This window comes from Humulus lupulus, chromosome X, assembly GCF_963169125.1.
Source record: "Humulus lupulus chromosome X, drHumLupu1.1, whole genome shotgun sequence".
Taxonomy (NCBI): Eukaryota; Viridiplantae; Streptophyta; class Magnoliopsida; order Rosales; family Cannabaceae; genus Humulus; species Humulus lupulus.
The window spans coordinates 212,654,119-212,675,903 of record NC_084802.1 but is presented as its reverse complement, the minus strand read 5'-3'; the positions used below and the strand labels follow the sequence as shown (position 1 = coordinate 212,675,903).

At 33.0% G+C, this 21,785-nt stretch overlaps 1 protein-coding gene and 1 long non-coding RNA gene across 2 annotated transcripts; one reads left to right on the top strand and one right to left on the bottom strand.

The window, feature by feature from the left end:
• The first annotated feature begins 515 nt into the window (after positions 1 to 515).
• LOC133805397 (uncharacterized) lies at positions 516 to 8,287 on the top strand. Its single transcript, XR_009878950.1, has 8 exons — positions 516 to 669; positions 1,390 to 1,516; positions 1,648 to 1,868; positions 2,120 to 2,189; positions 6,334 to 6,476; positions 7,198 to 7,328; positions 7,419 to 7,505; positions 7,912 to 8,287. It is a non-coding gene; the product is annotated as an uncharacterized LOC133805397 (long non-coding RNA).
• Positions 8,288 to 9,444: 1,157 nt separating this feature from the next.
• LOC133805396 (uncharacterized) lies at positions 9,445 to 15,067 on the bottom strand. Its single transcript, XM_062243568.1, has 12 exons — positions 14,678 to 15,067; positions 13,996 to 14,215; positions 13,700 to 13,900; positions 13,523 to 13,593; positions 12,487 to 12,646; positions 11,399 to 11,992; positions 10,895 to 11,275; positions 10,693 to 10,768; positions 10,441 to 10,504; positions 10,095 to 10,230; positions 9,814 to 9,927; positions 9,445 to 9,689 (listed from the first exon to the last, which is right to left on the bottom strand). The coding sequence occupies exons 1-12, from the start codon at positions 15,016 to 15,018 to the stop codon at positions 9,624 to 9,626; spliced, it is 2,424 nt and encodes an 807-aa protein (XP_062099552.1). The 5' UTR covers positions 15,019 to 15,067; the 3' UTR covers positions 9,445 to 9,623.
• Between the last annotated feature and the right edge of the window lie 6,718 nt (positions 15,068 to 21,785).

Below are 21,785 nucleotides of genomic sequence, written 5' to 3'. Positions count from 1 at the left end.
TGAATGAGTGGTGGCTGGATTTGTGGAGAAATTGTGGCAGCCGGTGATGAACAGTGTTTGCCGGCGGTAGGGGGCGGTGGTCGGCGGTGGCGGTGGTGGTGGTGGTTTTGGTGGGGGGGATTATTATGGGTGGTTGTGGATAGGTGTGGGTGGATGGGTGAGAGGAAGAAGATGATAGTTATTATTAGGGTTTTTGTTTTAATTTATTATTATTTTATTTTAAGGGTAAAATGGGTAATATAAAAAGTTCATTAATAAAAGAAGCCATTTAGATAAAAACTATTGAAACTAGGCCATAGTGCAAATTGCACTATCAAAAGAGGCCATTTTGCCCATGGCCCCTTATTATTATTATTATTATTATTATTATAAGGGTAAACCCAAAACGAAAAATGTGTGTGAAGCCAAGTAAAGCGCGGGCCTTAGGACTGAGTGGGTTTAAATAGCGGACTTTTCAAAGTTCAAACCCAACTTCCCTCTCTCTCTCTCTCTCTCTCTCTCTCTCCTCCCCATTCCAGCGATTCCACCGCCTACTCTGAAACGCTTCTCTGCAACGATATGAAACTCTCTCTACTCGGAGTTTCTACAATGGCCGAATGCGAGAATGGCGATCTCCTCGAACTTTTTCGAGAGCTTCCTTCCCCCGCTGCAAAGGAGTTGTCCATTGAGGTTCGTCTCATATTCCAGACCTCTTTCGCTTTTATTGTTTTGTTTTAGGGTTTTATCTGTGGATTCGGCTTCTATGCGATTTGAATGATAGAGTTAGGGTGTTTTAGAGTCATTGTGCTTATTATTAGTAGTTTATCACTGCTTGGATATGAAATGCTGGCAATTTGTTGGTCGCCTCGAGATGATCGTAATCGCATTTGGTCCAGTGTTGTCTTATGGATTCGAAATACATGTAAATTAGATTTTATTAGTGCTTTTAGGGTTTTATGGATTCAGCTCATAAGCGATTTGAATGATAGAGTTAGGGTTTTGTATAGCCTTTATGCTTATTAGTAGTAGTTTATCACTGAATGGATTTAAAACACCAGCAATTTGTTGGTCTACTCGAGATGATCATAAACGCATTTGGTCCATTGTTGTCTTATAGATTTGTACACATGTAGAGGTTTGAAATCTAACTCTTTTAACTTTATTCATCTATTTCAATGGTAAATCGATTCATGTGTTTACAACTTCATGATCAGTTATACTTACTAAACAAAATAACTCAGTTTAAACGCCACTTGAGGAAGATCCACTCAAATTTTGATGTACTGTTTTAGAAGCTAATTTTGATATTTTCACTTTCTGCTTGTTGCAGCCTAGACATGAAGCAAGTTGTTTGATTTTTTCCCCCTTTTTCATTAGACTTGTATTGATCTGTGACCTTATTTTATTCAGGACATTAAAATCATGTTCTTTGAGTTGCATGGTCACCTGATGGTAAGCATCTTGTGAGTGGGGCTTTTGCTGGAGAAATTTTGAGTTGGGATCCACGAACAGAAAGCAATTAGGGAGTACGCTAATGGTAAATAGTTCTAACTTCTTAGGAATTAGGATGTTTTTGAACTGCATTTTATAAATTTTGTCATCATTGTGTGACAAACTAAAAACAATGCTAGAAGTTAGCACTTATCTTTCATTCCTATTATTTTGTAGACATTGCAATATTTACTCCAGGGTCACAAGATTTATGTTAAGGCCATTGCTTGGAAATCAGTGCACATAAGTGCTCCATGTAGATGCTTTGTAAGTGCTAGTAAAGATGGTGTTGCATGCATATGGGACATATCATTGAGGAAATCTCTCATATGTCTCTCTGGGCACACTTGTTCTGCCACTTGTGTTAAATGGAGTGAAGATGGGGTGATTTACACTGGGTATGTGTTTCTTTTTTTTTTTCATTAGTAAATAGCTTTTGTTAGTTTCACCTTTATACTTTTAATCAACTCATCAAAGTCATAAATTGGTCTATTGGTCGATAAGGGCATCATGTTAATTTAGCTGAGCATGAGAGTAACTTAATATTGCTTTTAAATTGGCTTATGACGATTCCATTGTGCAATCATTATAAAATTCTCAATGCCCAAGTCCAGGAAGTAAATTTTGTTTTTCTCTGTAATTGTTGCAGTTCTTTGGAAATGGATTGTACTGTTAAAGTATGGGAAACTTCACAGGGCAAGCTGATTCGTGAATTAAAGGTAAGTATTTACATATATGAGTCTTTTGTATCCATTTTAGTTCCGTTGTTGTAATGAAAAAAAAAGGGACTTTACATATCTATACACATTGAATTAAATAATTACAGTTTGTTAGAGATAAAAATATATACCCAAAACGTATTAATTATTTTTATATATAACCGATTTGATTTGTACAATTTTCCTTAAATACTCACTAACATAACAACTTTCTTAAAATAACATAATTAACCAACTTATTATTAATTCATATAACTAATTATTTACTTTATTGGGTTTTATTATTAATAAAGAAACACCATGGTTATACTGCAAGGTTAGTGGAAAATTAAAAAACAAGTAGTCATCGACAGGAGAGGAAGAACAAGCATTTTGGATATTGTTTGGTACTGTTTATTCTAAACATATCTTATTTGTTATAATGGATATAACATACAACTTATTTGGTCTCATTTTTATTAAGAGTATGTTTCTACTATTATTATCTTTTGATACCAAAAAGTAGTCTTTGAGATTGTTGGATACTAAACAATAGCTCTTGTAAGCATGATAATAAATGGTGGTTTATATTGTTTAAATGTTGGATACTAATTGGTAGTTTTTTTTATGTAATATATATCACTTAGTATATAAATATAAATTTATTGTTGCTAACGGATTTAATTTCATGTAATAAAATAATAAAAATCCCCTATATTACTCACATTCATAAAATCTTTCCTTAAATAAATGTATTTACCAAACCACTAAATATATAATTACATGCATGAAAATTTATTAAGATATAAAATGTTCAAACATTCACTTTCACTTTATGGATACGCATAAGTATCTAAAAGTTATTTGGCGTTAAAAAAAGTGTTGGATATCATTTTAGTATTAAACTATATATGTAGAATATCATGTAGTATCAAAATGTGTAGATAGAATACCATTTAGTTGGTAAATATGTAGAATATTATGTAGTTTAAATTATGCAAAAAAAAAAAAAAAATTTGTATGAAACCATATGGTACCATTTAGTATTAAACTATATAAATATTTAAAAAAAATGTAAGATTATATACAATCCCAAACCCCAAAAATTAGGAATTGAACACTCTCTTTCAATATACTAAATCAATCGTGAAATGCAAAGAAAATAAGGAGAAAAATGATTTAGTCTTGTAAAGCAAATCAATTAAATAAGGAAATAGTCTATGTTAAAAAATAAGTAGGTATAATAAATAAGTATATATTATTAGATACATTATTACAAATTGCGATTACGTATACTTGCGTATCTTAAATTTCGCAACAAATACATTATTAGATAATATATTATATAGTAATAGGTTTTATAGGATACCAACAAGTATCAAACTATATAGAATATTATATAGTATCATTTTATTAATTATGTCATTATGTTCTCAAGAATGGTTGAGCACATAGACTATGAACTATAATAATTATGAAGTGAGTAGTGTATTTTGATACCATTTGGTAGCTCATTTGATTTTTTTAACAGCTCAATTGATGCTTTGGAAATTGGATCTAGATTATATAAATTGGAGATATAATTTCATATTCAAACTAGATTGAAACTACGTTATCTATATCTAATTAAAATCTAGTGATGATCATCTTAAAATATGTGTAGATTCAACTTTCAACAATGCATAAATCCAACACCAAAAAATAATAAATAGTAACAACATGAAAAATAGGATACCAAATAAATAATTTTGGAGATTGAAGTAAATAACATGGTTAAATAGTTCTAAATAAAAATAAACTACTTAGTTGTATCCAAAATAATAATAATATATATTATAACAAATAGAGAAGGATACCAAATAGTATCCCATTTGCATTTATTTTGGGTATTTTGGGTTTTCTACAAGTAGTTATAATGATTAGTGTTAAAGAGAAAATCAATTAAATAAGGAAATATATTTTATGTTTGTAATATACCAAATTAGTCGTAGAAGTCAAAGAAGAGACTAAGAGATATGATTGATGAGTCTTAAAAAGCAAAGCAATTATATAAAGAAATATATTGAATATTGGTATATGTTAAATGTAATTTTGATGTATGTTAAAATATAAATAGGTATAATAAATAAGTAAATAAAATTTGGTTGTTTGTTATTTAGGTTAATAAATATTATAATATGGGTATATTAAAATATCAATGTCAAATTACTAATTATTTATATTATAGTGTGTGAGTGTAAATCTTCCAAAAAAAAATTATTATTATTTTATTTTTTTTCTTTTTGTATTTTTATTTTGTGAGTGGGTCATGGACAACGGGTCAACTCTATTTCCTTGAGCACTGAATTTATCCTTCACACTGGTAAACAATACCCTTCTGCTGAAGAAATGAAGAAGTTGAATTCTTCTTTGTTGTTTAGAATTTGAATTATTTCTTGAAACTCATACCTCTGCTGAAGAAATGAAGAAGCTGAATTCTTCTTTGTTGTTTAGAATTTGAATTATTTCTTGAAACTCATACCGTATAAATGATATATTGTTTTGGTTTTTTCTTATTTGCAACCATAGGTAAGCATAGTGTCAGGTCCATCATTTGCTAGAGTTTTGCGTGTGACAAGTGTGTGACAAATATTGTAGGATTAGCGGGAAGACATGATGTTACAAGACTTGATAGACCAAATCATTTATAGGTTTCTTTATCTTCAGATATCATGCTAATCCCATTTGTAATTCTAATATTCGATTTCTAATTTGAATAGGATTCCCAATTTAATTCCTAATTATTAATCAATGACTAAAAGATACTCCTAGAATAATAACATAATTAGGAAATTTCTCGTCCTACATCAGTTTTGCTGGGGATCTCATTGTGAGATTGCAAAGTGTAATATGGGGTTTCTATGAAGTCATCAGAGCTAAACTAAACTATTTGTTCACTGTTTAGCAAAAAAAAAAAACTATTTATTCACTTTATATTTAGTACCTCTCTTGGCACGGTACTGGTTTATTTGTAAGCTCCTTTATGGTGTACGCAATTAGGTCCTTAGTTTTCTCAGATTATACTATTATTAAAGGTGTGGCCTTTAGACAATTTATATTGTTAAAACATTTTGTTTTGTGGACTGAAAATTGTTTTTAGTTGAAATTGTTCTGGAATAGTGTTTTTAGATGACTTGTTCTTAGAGAAAAATAAATGTCACTAATTTCTGGTTTACACAACATCTTGTGCTCTCTCTCTCTCTCTCTTTTTCAACATGATTTTTATTTTATTTGGTTTAGTTCAGTCTTGACTCTTGACTGATACATTTTTGTAAATAAATCTTGTGAAATACCCATAACAATGTTTTGGCTGATGCTATTGTAATTGGGTGTGACTGTATATCAGTCTAAAAATTTGATAGACACTAGTACTTGCACAGTTCAGTTCTTGAAAGAATTATGAATAGGACAATCATATTGATTAGAGCCAAAAGTTTGTACAATTTGCAAGTTATTTCGAGAAAACTTGGAGAAATCTCCCAGAGTAATCTTTTACTCTAAACAATCACAAAATTCATCAATACCTATCCCAAGACTTAGTCTCTCTTTTTATAGGCTAAGACTAACACAACTCCTAACTAGCCAGCCAATAGAAACAAACAGAAATGACAGCTCAATGTAAAGCATAACTCCTCAACACTTAAACTAAACCATTCCGCTGCCTTTTAAAACAACTAAGCAATAAAACTAAAACTCCGTTACTGCCTTCGATGCCTAGAATAGGTGAATGGGTCCTAACAAAATTTCAACTCTTTGATTACACTCTGAAAAGGAGAGAGACCTTTTGTTATTGACCGCATTTGCCTTTTACAAAATCTAGTAAAGATGACTTTCAGTGCATGTGTTATTGAATGTGATATGTTTCTACTAAATACTGATTATGTGCATAAAAATTTAAATAGGTCCAACCTAAATTCAAGTGTGAGATGTGTATAAATTTAAGTCCAATTGATTGGAAGACCAACTTTGAATTTTCTAGTTGACAGTGTGCATGAGATGTTAGTTTGGTCTAAACTAAATTCTAGTGTGATTCCCAATCCCCTAGATATTTATGTTCAAATTCATTGGAAGACCAACTTTGAATGTTCAAGTGAATCCCTCTTTTTCCTTTCTTTTGATTTTGCAGATATAAGCACATGCGGTGGCTTGGAAACTTTTGATGATGGTGTCAAAGTTTCTGATTCTAGTAATGTTGCATCAGATGTAGCAATCTTTGAGACCTCTCAAGATAGTCAAATTTCTGAACACGGCAACATCTTTCTAGAAAAGGTCACCTTTTTCTAATTCTCTGAATATAATTTTGAATGAGCTTTTTTAATATCAACAGCAATTTTTCAACTGTTTTGTTACCACTATTATCTATTTAATATAATACATTAATTTGTTGAAACAGTCCTCATCAGCCTACAAATTAAATATTGGGAGATAAGAAACTCTAGTATATGTTTTAGTAGGGTAGGTCCCCATGAGGAATTGAATTTGCAACCGCATGGGATGGGAGCAATTATGATAACTGATTAGAGTAGTGTAGCAAGGGGTAGTGAAGTTATGCTGTATTTTTATACTGTGTGAACATGTTCGTCATGATTTATTGTTTTTTTTTTTTTAAAAAAAAATAAACAGTAAAAATTAGCTTCCATCGGCAACTTATTTTCAGGACATGATCATTATCTAAAGTGGTTTATGTTTGTTAGGCTGTGGTTCTTAATATCTTTACTGGCTCTATAAAATGTGAAACTAATTCTGCTCTAGTTTTCAAACCAGATCAGTGAACCCTGCCAACTTTTTGGTGGGATATACCTAAAGGATAGGCTTATTTTTATTGGGTGATATTTGAGTGTGGCTATAGTGATGTGACTAATTCCATGAAACAACTAATTGTATGTTTTTTTAAAAAAATATATATATATGCATAATCTCTTCCTTCTATGTAAATAATTTTTCCGTGGAAACTAAATTTCACAAAGAAAATGGGTGCTTTACGATCTAGGAACTACTTTCTATTCATGACCTTGTGAAGGGTCTCAACGAAGGAAGCAAGAAAATGGAAGGAAAGAAGTTTACCTCGGTCAAAGACGTTGGATCGTTGACAATGAAAGAATGGGAAATGCTTCTGTTGAGGTACTATCTCCTTTGAAATGCCATGATGTTTCAATTTCTTTTTCTTATTGTGGAACAAAGTACAAGTTGATGCTCTATGCTTCTCTGCAGGAATTAATTGGTGGCAAGATTCTTTTCTTCCTGTGTGCCGTGGTGATAACTACGAGTTTAATGCCTGCTGGCAGAGAGAATATTGATGTACGTCTATTTTTTGTTTTAATGAAATTTCTGAATTAAGTAGGGAGTTCTGAAGTTTGAAAGTAGTTTTCAGGTTAGAATGTAAAATGCACGCCATGTACCACCGTGTGTAGAGGATGCAAAATCCATAGAAAAACTTGTTAATTACTCGGATAATAAATTGGTAGGTTCACTTTATAGTTGTTCTTCCTTTTTCTACACTTGTTTTGTTGTTAATCAGAATATCGTTAATGTAGGTTGTGGTGAAAAATTTCTAAATAGTGGATAGTCAGAGAAGCATGTTCTCAAAACTTCACCTCATGATTTGCTGTTCCTTTTTTTTTATTATTATTATTATTTCTTTTTTCTTTTCTGGATAACTCATACGCCATTGTCAACATTTTTATTTCTTTTTTTATTACTACAGAAGCAATACGTTGCACTAGTGTGGATTTCTCAACTACTCAAAGGATGAAGTAATTTAGCTCTTAATTGGTGAGTAATTTAGCTTCATCTGGATTGGCTCTCAATTGCTCTAGAGCAGTAAATATTGCAATTTTATTGATTTTTTTTTTTTTTTTATCTTTATGTTAACTTTATATATTTCCAATGAAGCCTTGTTTAAGCTTCATCTAGAGTGGCTCCATTTTTATACATTGCATTAGATTATACAACTAGCATGCTTTTTCCACTTTTCCTATAGAAATTCTCATACTGATTATTGATTTGATAAAACTTTGATATTTCAAATTGCTGCACAGTCAATTTTTGTTTTACTCTAAGCTCCTTGTGAGAAGGTATAATTGTCAGTGTGCTTAAGTTAAAAAATTTATTTCCTTTAGCTTATCTAAGACTACAAGTTCGTTAGTGTTGTGGATTTCTCGACCACTCAAGGATGAAGACTTTCAGTCTGCATCTTCATTTAGCATCATCTGGCTCTTACTCTTGAATGAAGCCTTGTTTAAGCTTTCATCTAGCGTGGCTCTTTCATTTTTTAAACTTGTTCTTGATGTTTCAAATTGCTGCATACTTGAGTTTTTTTCTCTTTACCCTAAACTGCTTGTGAATAATTGTCATTGTGCTAAATAACTGAATTCTACACATTCACAAGAGTAACCCTCTGCTGCCTTTTCTATTGTGTTGAGCATTTGATCAATGCTTTGTGAATATTTTATTCAAGGTTAAATTTTATTATTTCAAATGAATTTTTATTTTTATTTGGACAAACCGGGCTTCTTAATTATATTCTTACTTTTTAACACAAATCAAAATAACAACTCATAATTCTTAATTTTATCGTTCAAAAGAATTTTTAAAACGTTATCACCAAAAATAGTTCGCAAATTTCCTATAAAAAAAATCCACATAAGCATAATTTTTGTTGAGCAGGAAAATAAATAATGTTTATGATTCAAGTCGGACAAATGGCGGGTTTCGGGAACGGCATCAATTACTAAAACGACACAGGTTGAAATAAATCGACCTTACGTTTAAAACGACTTTAAATTTATAATACGACATTAATTTTATCAAACTACATGAATGCGGCATAAATTAATAAACAAAAATAATTTGCAAAAACGATAGAAAGTTGAAAAATGTTATTGATTGAATACGACAATACTTCCACCAAACGACATCAATCGTGTAAGGGCAAAGGTTTAAAAACGGCAATAAATTAGGAATGCGACATCAATCATTTAAAAACGACAGAAAATTTGAAAAATGACATGGACAAAATTTGAAAAAAACGACAGAAAATTTGCAACTTTAACGTGGTTTTGCTCCATCTCTAACGTTTTTTACCCTTTAATGTCTTGGATATATAATTCGTTTTCTTTGAAAAATATGGTTTCGTAGATTTAATGTCGTTGTTCCGTTTTTTTCGTGAATTTCTTTAATCTATGTCGTTTTGTTCTTGATGTTTTTTTGTTGTGGTTCTCTGATTAATATTATCAAATCATGTAAAATTTGGATACCTTCTACTTAGCCTAATTTCCTTTTAAAAAAACTAGGTTAATATATATTTATAAATGGATTACAGACAGAAATTACAAGTAATTAAAAATGAAGGCAGGCAGGCAGGCGTCTTTCAATTATTCCAAACGTCCAAAAAAGTTTTGTCCTCAGCTTCTCCAACTACTCCACCCAAGATGCACCCACCATCTTGGCCATGAAACTATAGCGATCAGCAGCTTCATCAATCTATTTTTCAAAAGAACAAAAAAACATCTGACAATTAGATTTGCATGCTCACAAACACAAGGTTTATTACTAAAATATATATAATTTTTTTTAAAATATTAAAAAAAAATCTTAGAATAATGACCATTTTCTTCGTTGGACGCCCAGCCCCGTGGCCTGCTTTGCACTCAATGCGACCAATAATTGGATTCGTCTGTAGGCTTTTCTCTAAGCTCGTGCACAGAACATATTGCATAGTCTGCAAGGGCATGAAAAAATATACAATGATATATTGCTTAACAAGGACCAACATACCCAAAGTTAAATCTCCCAACACATTATAATTTACTGCTGCAATATGAATCAGCAAAAACATGTTGAGTGTGGCCTAAATTTCAGGATTTCTCAAAGAAGATATATACTAACCGCCAATAGTTTTAATGAATGTAATGGCACAACACGATCATCGTGATCAGCAGTCAACAACATAGTAGATGGGTACTGGACAAGTTTATCAGAATGCTGCTCCCATGGTCTCTTCACATTATGTAGAGGTGAGTACCTGAAAATACAAGAAAGGTAGTAGGTAGGTACAAGACAGCATATAATAACTAGAGGTACACAAATTCCAAGTTGCATACATATGCAGGAAATTTATTAGAGAAAAATGTAGAATCTAAAAATTTTACATGTCAAAAAGAATTGCTTATATCAACCAAATGATCCAACGTATGATTTATATTTTCAAATCACTAAATAATACGATACTCACTTGATAAGCCAGTGAAACTCTTCCTCCTTGTCAGAACAACCATAATCTGAAGTCCATGCATGGCCTGGGTTTTATTTTTAAAAAATAATAAAAAAATTACAGCAATCAATTAGCTCCTTAAACCCAGCTGGGGTTCAAACCCTTACACATAATCTCACTCAACCACTTGAGCTTGGCATGGGAGTGAGATTATAACAACAATACCAAAAACACAATTTAATTAGGGAAGTTAAAAGGTCTATATAGACTAACCTATGGTAAACTTGTGGAATCGCAGCATGTCCATTACACCAACATGGGCTAGAGCACAGCCAAAAAGATCGGGTCTCTGTAACAAAATGAAAATTTGTTCAGCTTGTGAAAAAACTCATTCTATTAAACCACATATATATATATATATATATGTAAAAGAAAGCAGAAAAAACACTGATAAGCAAATCATGAAATGTCACACCTGATTTATGCAAGCACCAACAAGAAGCCCCCCATTACTTCCACCTTCTATACACAATTTTTTAGGTTGCGAATAACCAGTAGATATGAGGTATTCAGCTGCAGAAATGAAATCATCAAAGCAATTCTGTTTCTTTGCAAGTGAGCCTGCTTTATGCCATTCCTCTCCATACTCTCCACCACCACGAATGTTTGCTATGCAGAAAACAGCACCCAAATGCCGTGAAAGTACAATACGACTTACACTGAATGATGGGGTGATATTAATATTAAATCCACCATATCCATATAACAAGCAAGGGTGTGATCCATCCAAAGGAATATCCTTTTTAGCAACAATGAACATTGGTATCTTAGTACCGTCTTTGCTGGGAAAAAAAACCTGGAAACATAGAACCCAAACAATGAAAAATAAAATAAAATAAAAAGAATAAAAAATAGATTAAGAAAATGAACATAATAATACAGAAAAAAGCATCATAGTATGGAGGCCACAAGAATTTACCTGATCAACATGGAAATCTGACCGATCAAACCCAGGAACAGCAATTTCACGGAATACCTTAATTTCTGGAATTTCTGAGTCTAAATTGCACTGATATATTATACCAGGAGAAAGAAAACTTGTAAACCCAAAGAAAACTATATTGTCTTCACGCCTGGCAGATATTCCGTGGACCGTGCCAATGTCAATGGGAAGTTGATGGATTAAGGAACCTGAATTGAGGTCCCTTACCTGAAGAACATACTTTACATCGCTCAAGTAACTTACAATCATTTGGTTACCATTAACAGCACATGCAGATTCAAGTACATCTTTATCAGCTTCTTGAAGAACATCTGTCCAAACTGTCGGTTCCTTCAGATCTACTCGGACTAGCTTATATTTAGGAGCATCTTTATTGGTCAGAAAAGTAAACAATGTGTCATCATTTGCAATGGCTTGATACTGCGCATCAAAATTATCAATAACCTTGACAAATGGGAGCATATCATTTTTCTCCCTAAAACCTTCTAGTCCATTGGGAAGTGCAGATATGTCACAGTAGTAAAATTTGTTGACTGGGTCACAACCCTCGGAAATATCCAAAAGAACGTACTGCAAGAATAACATAAATTGGTTTATAGTTTACACTATCGCGTAAGATCAGCTTTTCATCTATGCTAAAATCAATTTATTGTTTCATGCACATATGCATTGCATGTTAAAACAAATCTTATAAATCCTTCCTTCACTATCAAAATATTCTGATTGCTATTTGAGAACGTCAAGGGGAAGCATACATCATCATTGCTAGACATATAATTACCTAAAAGATAAAATACAGTACTCCGCTAGAGAACAGTTGGTAGCACTACTAACAATTATAAGATAATTCAAGCATGAAGGACAATAGCTTTACAATAAAATATAGTGACGAGTACACACCAACAATTCATAAACAAACAAGGATATCAATCATGTGTATGATCAGCATAATGGACAAAACATATACATAAATATATAATATAAAAAGAGTATAGTGGAGCAAATATACTACATCCACATCAACATACAGAGAATGGACATGAGTTTGACAAAGCCATTCTTACCTTTCCATCATCCGTAACACTTGCTCCAAATAAATATTTAGGATTGTCAGAATCCTTCCAGCATAAAATATCTTCGGATTGGTCTGTACCCAAAAAATGATAATACATCTCATGATAAAGATTAGAATTGGTCTCTGTCCCAGCATCTATGTCTCCTTCCCTGAAGAATAAGCAAAATTAATAATTTATAACTGATTCAACTAACCATTAGAATCTCAAAATAGTATGTTGAGGAAAACAAATTGCATGTCACACACATATAAGAAACCATTGCAATAGTTTATGATACATAAGGAGTAAAGCACCTCCAATCTCTATTATGCTGAACCATAAGACATTTTTTTAAAGAAAAAACCTAAATTCCTGGTAAAATGAAAGTTCTTTAAATTCCTTCAAATCTGCATCAACATTTTTCGTCATGGTAAACACCTCTTTTCTCATACCTCTTTATTTTGCTTGAACAATTATATAAATATATATTTACCTTTTTTTTTCATAGCAAAACTCCTTTTAAAAAGACTCCCATTTCAAAATCCAAATAGGAACAAAATAAACAAAATAGACACTAACATTTACACTGGATTTTTTTTTTAAGAAATGTTTAAATTTATTTTTTTAGTGATGCTAAGCACACACAAAATTTACTCTCAAACAATTTTTTCACCACCCGTATCAATGGTGAAATCTAACTTAATTCATTTTTAGAGTGGTTATTAATTTTGCCAAAGCTTTTCGTGATATTTCCATTCAACAAGAAAAAAAGAAATCAGAAAACCTATATTTTTTTTATGATAATATTCATCTTCAACATCATACATGTTTCTTCTAATACCATAGATACATCTATTTCCAATTTCGATAGTTTAAAACTCAACATATAAACAAATATGCTTACTAATTTTCGTAACTGTTATCAGAAAAACTTCCCAGAAAGGTTTCAAATGCGCATTCATTCTAAGTACAAAACGCATTAGGATTCATAACCTTATCTACTCTGTAGTGCCAGAGAATGACTAAAGAAAATTTAGTAGCTTACTTTGGAGGTGGGTAACGACTGTAGAAAAAACCTTTGCTATCATGAGTCCAACTAATGCCAGAAAATTTAACCTGGATAACAGTTTGTAGAAATGTTCAGTTCCCTTATCATATAAGTATCAGCAAGCGCTTATCATTATTCAATTCAATTGAAACTTAACGACGCGAACAAACTCACCCACGATAAAGTATCAGCCTCGACTCTCTTTTCCTCCACATTCATAACTTTGATTGTTACCCAATCGCTGCCACTTGTACTTAGCCCATAGGCCATGTACTTGGCATTCTTACTTATGGAGAGTGAACTCAGAGCGACAGTTCCATCTTCGCTAAGTGAATTAGGGTCCAGCAATATCTCGGGTTCCCCATCCAAACTGTCCTAATATTAGGCAAAGAACAATAAAATAAGACAGAGCACCACCACATAGAACCTTTAAAGTATTTATCAATCCAAATCTGGACACAGATACTAACCTGTACATATAAGACGTCTTGAGCTTGAAGACCGGTGTTGTGGAAGTAGAAGAACTTATTCCCTCGCCTAAAAGGTGGATCATAACGCGGGTGATCAAAGAGCTTCGTGATTTTCTCGTTAAGCTTCTCCCTCGTATCACAAACCTTAAGCACCGATTGCGTCAATTCTACTTGCTTATTTACGAACTCTTTCGTTTCTTCAGAGTCAGGATCTTCAAGCCTGAACAACAAAATCAGTTCTCAAATCTAATCCAAATTCTATATAAAAGGAAAGGAAAAAAAAATGTAAATGTTTTCCCGAGAAAATCTAGACAAGAACACAAAAGGAAAACTAAAGATCAAAGTCAACCAGACAAACACGACCAATCTTTCCATTTCTATCGATAAATCTTGCATTAAAGGAAATAAACATGCAGAATTCGAAAATCAATAAATCATAATCAATTCGCAAATCTAATCCAAATTCTATGTCATAAACACAATAGAAAGAAAAGAAAAGAAATCTAACTGTTTTCCAGATAAAATCTGGACAGCAGAAACGAAGGTCAAAGTCAACCAAACAAACACCACAAACATTTCCATTACTGAATAACTTCCAATAATACTTCCGAATAATCTCTACATTAAAAGAAATAAACAAACAGGAATCGCAAATCAAACAAAGCCAGAGTTCATCAGTTACCATCGGTAAGGATCGGCAATCTTGACGCCATGGTAGTCATCGACGACGGACTCGTCCCTACGAGCAGTAGGATACGGCAAGGGCTCGTCCAGGATAGAGAGAGAGCCCATTCTAGGGTTTGAGAGAGAACAACGGGAGCGGGAGAAAGAACGAAGCGATTTGAATGAAATGAAAGGCGGTTTGGTTAAAGAAGAGTAGTAATGCGTTGCAGTAGGAGGGGAGAGTCGGTTTAATAGAGATGGATTTTGGATAAGAAGGCTCGGAATAGGCCCATTAAGACTCGTAAAAGGGGATCTTGATTTTATTAAAATGGCGTGGGTGTGGCGAGAGTATGAGAACATTGTACGGCCAATGGGTTGAACACCCTGTGCTTTTCTCAAACTCGAACCAAGTCTATTTGTCTATTTGTGTTGTCATTCTTGTTTACTATGTCGCCATGCTCTTGCTCTCTTTGAAAACGTAGTTCTTTTTGGAATAATAAGAATAATAAATAAACATAATTGTCAATTCCAAAAATATACATATACGCGAATTTACTACTGATAAGGACTTTCCATACTTGATACTTAACTTTGAAATTATATGAATGATTTATATTTATTTATTTATATATATATATAGGGTATCATTTTGCTGCATCCGTGTAGTCATTTGACTGTTTTGGTATTTAAATTTTTTTTTTTTTTCATTTTTGTCGTGACATTGTATGTCATTTAAGACATCCTACAAATTTTCAAAAAATTTATAGTAGTTTACCGTTTCGAAAATAAGGTTTAAACAGTTGAATTTTACACGTGTATACAAAAAAATAGATACGCGTGCAACAATCTTGTTTTCGACACTGTAAACTATTCAGAGTTTCTTGAAAATTTGCAGGATATCTTAAATAACTACAATGTACAACATCATAAAAAAAAAAATTAATTAAGTGTCGAAATACCATACTTGTTGCACTGGTGCAGCAGCCAAGAAAGTCCTTAGAGTGAATTGCTCTCCTATATATATAATTACTATGAAACAATTTCATTACTTGACACTACATTCACATGGCACATCAAAAGCTATAAGCACCTTAGAACAACATTAATGGGAGCAACTTTAATAGTGACTTAAGTGACCCCATTTTAATTTTTTTAATAAATTTAACCAATCAAAAAAGAGAAAGAAATTTTAAAAAAATAAATAAATAGGAAAGCAACGTTACTCTTGCTAGGCAACGTTACCACTACTGGACAACGTTGTTTGTCCTTTTCTAACCCCATCCCCCACCTCATCCACTACCCCACCACCCGATCTTATAGTGCCTCCTAATAATAATATATATACATATACTTTAATTAATTTGGCTTTTTTCTTTAATTTTAAAGTTTATTTTATTTATATTAAACCCCTTATAATTTTTTAAATTTGATATTTTTTTATGCATTTTGTAAAAAACACAATATAATTTATTTTGATATTATATCATTTTTAAAAGTTAAGATAAAATCTAATTATATTAATGGAATAATATAACTTCCATTGTTCAATTATTTTCGAACCATTGCATAATGTTATAGTTTATCCCAATCACTTAGTACGACATACGATAATTGAAATGGCACATCAAAAGCGTTAGGCGGCAACCTTTAATGTCTCGTAATAATATTAAAAAATATATGTATATACATTTTAATTAACATGACTTTTAAAAAAAAAATTAAAAATTATTTTATTTATATTAAAATCCTTACAATTTTTAAATCATATTTTTGTGCATTTAAAAAAAAATTGATATTAGATCATTTTTAAAAGTTAAGATAAAAAAAATAATTATATAAATGGGGTAATATAACTCTCATTGTCCAATTATTTCGAGATTATTGCATAATGTTACAGTTTATCCTGATCAATTGATACGATATATGATGATTAGTATAATGCATCAAGCGCGTTAGGCAACCTATCATGCCTTATAATAATATGAGTAATGGGATTCTAATTCTAAAGAATACTCATCTCAATAGTATACTCATATAACTGAAAACGTCTCTTTGACCAAGTGGGTGATCGATCCACGGCAGCCATCGGCGGCGAGGCCTTTCGTGCCGCAAGTAGTGTCTCCTCAAGATCTGCCGGTGGATTACTCTGGATTTATCGCCGTCATCTTTGGCGACAAAGCTGGAGTAAGGGATGGACCTGTAGATGCCAATGATGGAAAGGAGAGGGTCGAAGAGGTAACCCATTTTAGGGTACTGCATGAAGAGGTAGCGACCGTACTGGAGGGAGTTGAAGAAGGGGAGAGTGTAGGCCACTGCCGAGACTAAGCGATCGGTGGCTGGGGTGACAGAGCTTTTGTTGTACGACAAGCGGGTGGTGGTGGATTTGGGCCTTTTGGGTTGAGATTTGAGGTTGGGGAGGTCGGGTCTGGTGAATGGGTGAGGCAAGGAAGGGAAGCGAGTTCTGAGGTTAGGGATGGTGAGGGACTGGGGAGATGGAGTAAAGGAATGGAGGCCATTTTTTGAGGGAGAAAGAAAGGGTTTTTGTGGTCACTTTCTGATAAAATAAAACTAAGTGTAGGGAGTTGAAGAAGGGAGAGTGTAATCCAAAACCAAATACCCTCTTCAAGCTCCGATGCCGAAGTCAGATTGAAGGAGAGAGAGGACTCCATTAATAGGTAAGTTTCCATATACCCTCTTTCTCATTTCCCCTATTCAATGTCTCACGACCTTTCATAGATATATACTATTTCCATCATTCCATTTGGGTTTTGGATTTTAAGGTTTTAATTTAGGAATTTGATCAATTGAGGGTTATCGATTTGGAAGGGGTAAATTTTTAGACATCGTGGCTATTTTACTGCGATTTGAATAAAATTTTAGGGGTTTCAGATGATGATTATGTCAGAACCGATGTTAAAAATTATAATTCGATCAAGAACAGGTTGAACTAGGATAAATTGATGAGTGTGTTTGGATTAGGGTTGATGCTAGTAGCTTCCTAAAAAAATTAATAGGTTCTTTTATCAACTGTGCATTGAGAAAAGTAGAAAAAGGCTATAGTGATGAACACATTTCTCCTTGCTGGTTAAGATGTTAAGATATAGTGCGGCTCCTCTCCTTGTTGGTACGAATTCGATCTTTTCAGGCTCAAATCTCACAATCCTAATAGAAATCTTGTTTTCAGCTCTTCTCTGCTTTGAATAATGATGATGAAAATCTCAATATTGCCATGTTTGTTTTGGACATGTTTCGTGTACAAATTAATTCTTCCTTGATTTGAAATGACCTGTTTTGGATCAGTGAGATTAACACCAGGCCATTGATTATCAGACTTTAGCTTCCTTTTTTAACATTTCATTTTATACATTATTCTTTCGTTGAATGATAGGTCTCATTCTCCGGTTAAGTATTTGAGTGCTTGTTTAGTTTTAAGGATAAAATTTGTAGTATTATGTTTAGAGGGTTTCTTTTCACTTCGATAATATGCTAGTTTATGCTTCTAGTGTAAGAAGGTTTTCCAATTATATGTGCTGAAATTTTTTCATTGTAAACAACTTGTATAAGTTTCTGCCCCTACCAAATATGTGTGGATTTTTAATGTGATACCTCTGTTTTCTCACTTGTACATTTAAATTTTCATCTAGCATTTTGTCTAATAGTAACCTTTTTAACCATTTAAAATGTCAAAGACCTAATGAAGTTTGGATGGAGGAAGTTGTGCCTAGCTGTAGGTCTCTAATATCTCTATCTGTATGTGTTTCTCATCCCCTTTTGTAGGATTTTTTGGCATTGTATGTGGGCTTGCCCATGCCTGCTTGTAGGCTTGTGTGCCTGTTTGTAGGCTTGTATCGTGCATGTTTGTAGGCTTCTTTCGTGTATGTTTGTTGGTTTAGTTTGGACTGGTGTAGTTTGAGGAGCATAGACGATATAGCTTGCTAAAATTTAAGTTTGACTATCAGCCAAGCCTAATCTTATAAATTAACATGAATTTAAGAGAATTTTAAAATAGAACAATAACTTTTGATATTACTAAACTATTCAACCAATTGATAAAATGACTTTTAAATTCCAGATTATACAATTTTCAATCAAATTTGGAGAAATCCCTAAATTAATTAACCATTTTAATTGTAAAAATAAGTATTATTTCACCTATTAAAACAATAAGTACTATAAAATAAATAAATAACTTTTATTTTTACGAAAAATTATAAATGTAACATCTCAAATTTCCTAATAAGGCTTAGTGCCTGGATTAGGGGGCCGGGAGGCACTAATTGAGTTAATATGTGAATTATATTATAATATAATTATGCTTGTATTTTAAAGATATTAAATATGTGTATGTGGACCCGTTTCTTATAAGAAGGGTATATTAGTAATTTGACCCGTTTGGGGTATAAATGTGAATATGTACTTGTGTGATTGAGACCACATTATTATGTGGATATATTTGGGTTACTCGACAAGAGGCAGTCCCGATGAGCAAGTTAGCGAAAAAGTCACAACGAGGTCTAGATACCCGGTTCGGGGTATTCTAGTAATTTAGTACATTACCGGGAACTAGTGGGTAATGGAAATTTATTGGTAATTGTGTGAGAATATTGGGAGTAGCGGGAATTATAGGATGTAAATCGTGGTTAGTGGGATTTGAGGTAGAGGACAAAATTGCCCTCGTGAACATTTTGGGAATAAGCTAAGGGCAAGGGGCAATTTAGTCATAACCATGCAATTTAGGATTTAGATGGCTGGGAATTTATCAGAAGGTTGGAGAAATTAAAGGAAAGAAGTTCAGCAGCTCACCCTTGCTCTCTATCACGTTCTACATTCTTTTCTCTTGGAGCTTTGGTGATTTTGATCAAATTGAAGGATTTTGCTTGGAGGGAAGGCTTGAGACAAGGGGATTGCTAGGAGTCATTATCATTGGAGTCTTATAGTTGAGGTAAGGTTCTGAACTGAAAGATTTCATGTTAGTTCAGTTAGGTTACTTAAAGCTATGGTGTCCATGCATGTTAGATAGATGGTTGGTTGGGTTTGGGAATTTTGATGAGTTTGATTATGGTAATTAGCTGGATTTTATTGGTAAGAATGGGTATATAAGTTGTGGGAATTGAATTGGAGGTGTGGGACGAATTTGGTTAAGTTTTGGCTGGGTTCGGTTGAAGAGAAACCCAGAAATTTCTGGGTTCGTGGTGGTGAGCCGCGGCCTGCGAAGAGGATTTTGAGCCAGCAGGGCTCAGATGCAGGGGCGGGCTGGGCGCGCGTTGGTTTCCAGGGAGGCCGAGCCTTTGGAATTAGAGGCGAGCCGCAGCTCGTAAGGGGAAAATTGACCTTAATGGGATTTTTAGGTTGGAAACTTAACCATTTGGGCTCGGGATCGATCCTACTTCCTTGTTAAGTGGAATTCGATGTCCCGGAGGCTAAGAGTTGGTCTGGAAGTTGTTATTTACTTGTTATTGATGGGAACTTCCTTATCGCGGTTGTGACTAGGTTTTCGCTAAGGGCTTGAATCGGGGATCATACTCGGAGGGTTGTCGCTAGTAACCTGCATACGGACCAAAGGTAAGAAAACTACACTTGTTATGTGAATGCATGATTAGAGCTTAGTTAAGGTGATGAACATGATTATAATTATGTTGCGAATGTTTGATTAGGTACGCTGTAACGTGCATAATTATGATTATGCTTATGACTGTTGAGTGAATGTATTATAATGCATTGTGTGACTATTTGTTAAGTATGCTATATGAAACATGTGACTGTCTGTTATGATTATGAAGCTTAGTTTATAAACTAAGGTATCATTAAGATGTTAAGTGGAGATCAACTTAATAGTTGAAAATCCCAAGGCTTCAACTTATAAGTTGGAGGCACGTGGTGGCTTGACTTATAAGTCAAGGGCATAAGGAACTTAGTTTATAAGCTAAGATTGGCATAATGCACGTGGAGTGCAGGCCACCATGGCTGGGCCACCCTGGGAGTGCAACATGCGCTTGACTGGCTCGGATGCCAACAACTTGAAAGGAAGTGCGACATGCACTTGTGAAACTCTATGGTCTCCAATTGAGTTTAATGAATGCACTGGACTCAGTTATTACTGTTTGATGGTTGTTTTATTCACTGAACTGTTGGTTATGTTTTCTTGCTGAGTCTTCTGGCTCACTGGTGCTTTGTGGTGCAGGTAAAGGTAAAGAGAAGCTCAACCAGCCATGAGTCGGAGGGCATTAGCAGTGGTATGTACATATGCAGTCCGCTCGACCACCACGGCCGAGATGCTCAGAGGAACTAGGGTTAAACCCAGCTTTTGCCGCTTAGGACGGCTTATTGTGTAATCTGAGTTTTGTAATAAGTTTTTAAACTAACGTTTTTGGGATCCCATGTAAAGAACATGTTTACAACTTAATGGAAATGTTTATGAGTTTATCAAAACTTTCAATACCTAAACCCTTAGAGGCTTAATCACATATTTAGTCCAAATGACTTGTTTAGCGAGTCCAGCACTGGTTTTAAACATACTTGGTAATGGACCCTAATTAGCAGGGCGTTACAATAAAGCATTATTACCATAATTGATTTCATAATAAGACATAATCAATTTTAGCAAAAATTTACCCATAAATCATTTATTAAAATTAAACTAATCAAAATTTAGAAAACAAAAGAAATCATCCTAACATATTTCTAAACAATTATTCGATTTTTAAATTTAGTTATTAAATAAAATTAAGTTATATATAAATAAATAACATAAAAATCTCATAACATAATAATAAGAAATTCAATTATCCTATTAATAATTATAATAAATATCTTCCTAAAGGGAATCAATCTTTAAAATATATAAGTTGTAAATTAAGGAATCCATATTAATAGGGAAATAAAAAATGACAGTTATATACTTAATAAAAACTTATAAAGAAAGAAGAAATGAGTCTTCTACCTATTAAGATATATCTAGAAGCTAAAATAATGGAGTAAGAAATAGAATCAAAATCTCAACACATTAATGTATGTAATAATAACTTAGTCCCTAAAAATTATACAGGCAAGAAATAATTTGTTAATATTCCTACATTATTGATTTTTATTGAAATTCATAAGCAATTAACAATACAATTAAAAGATAA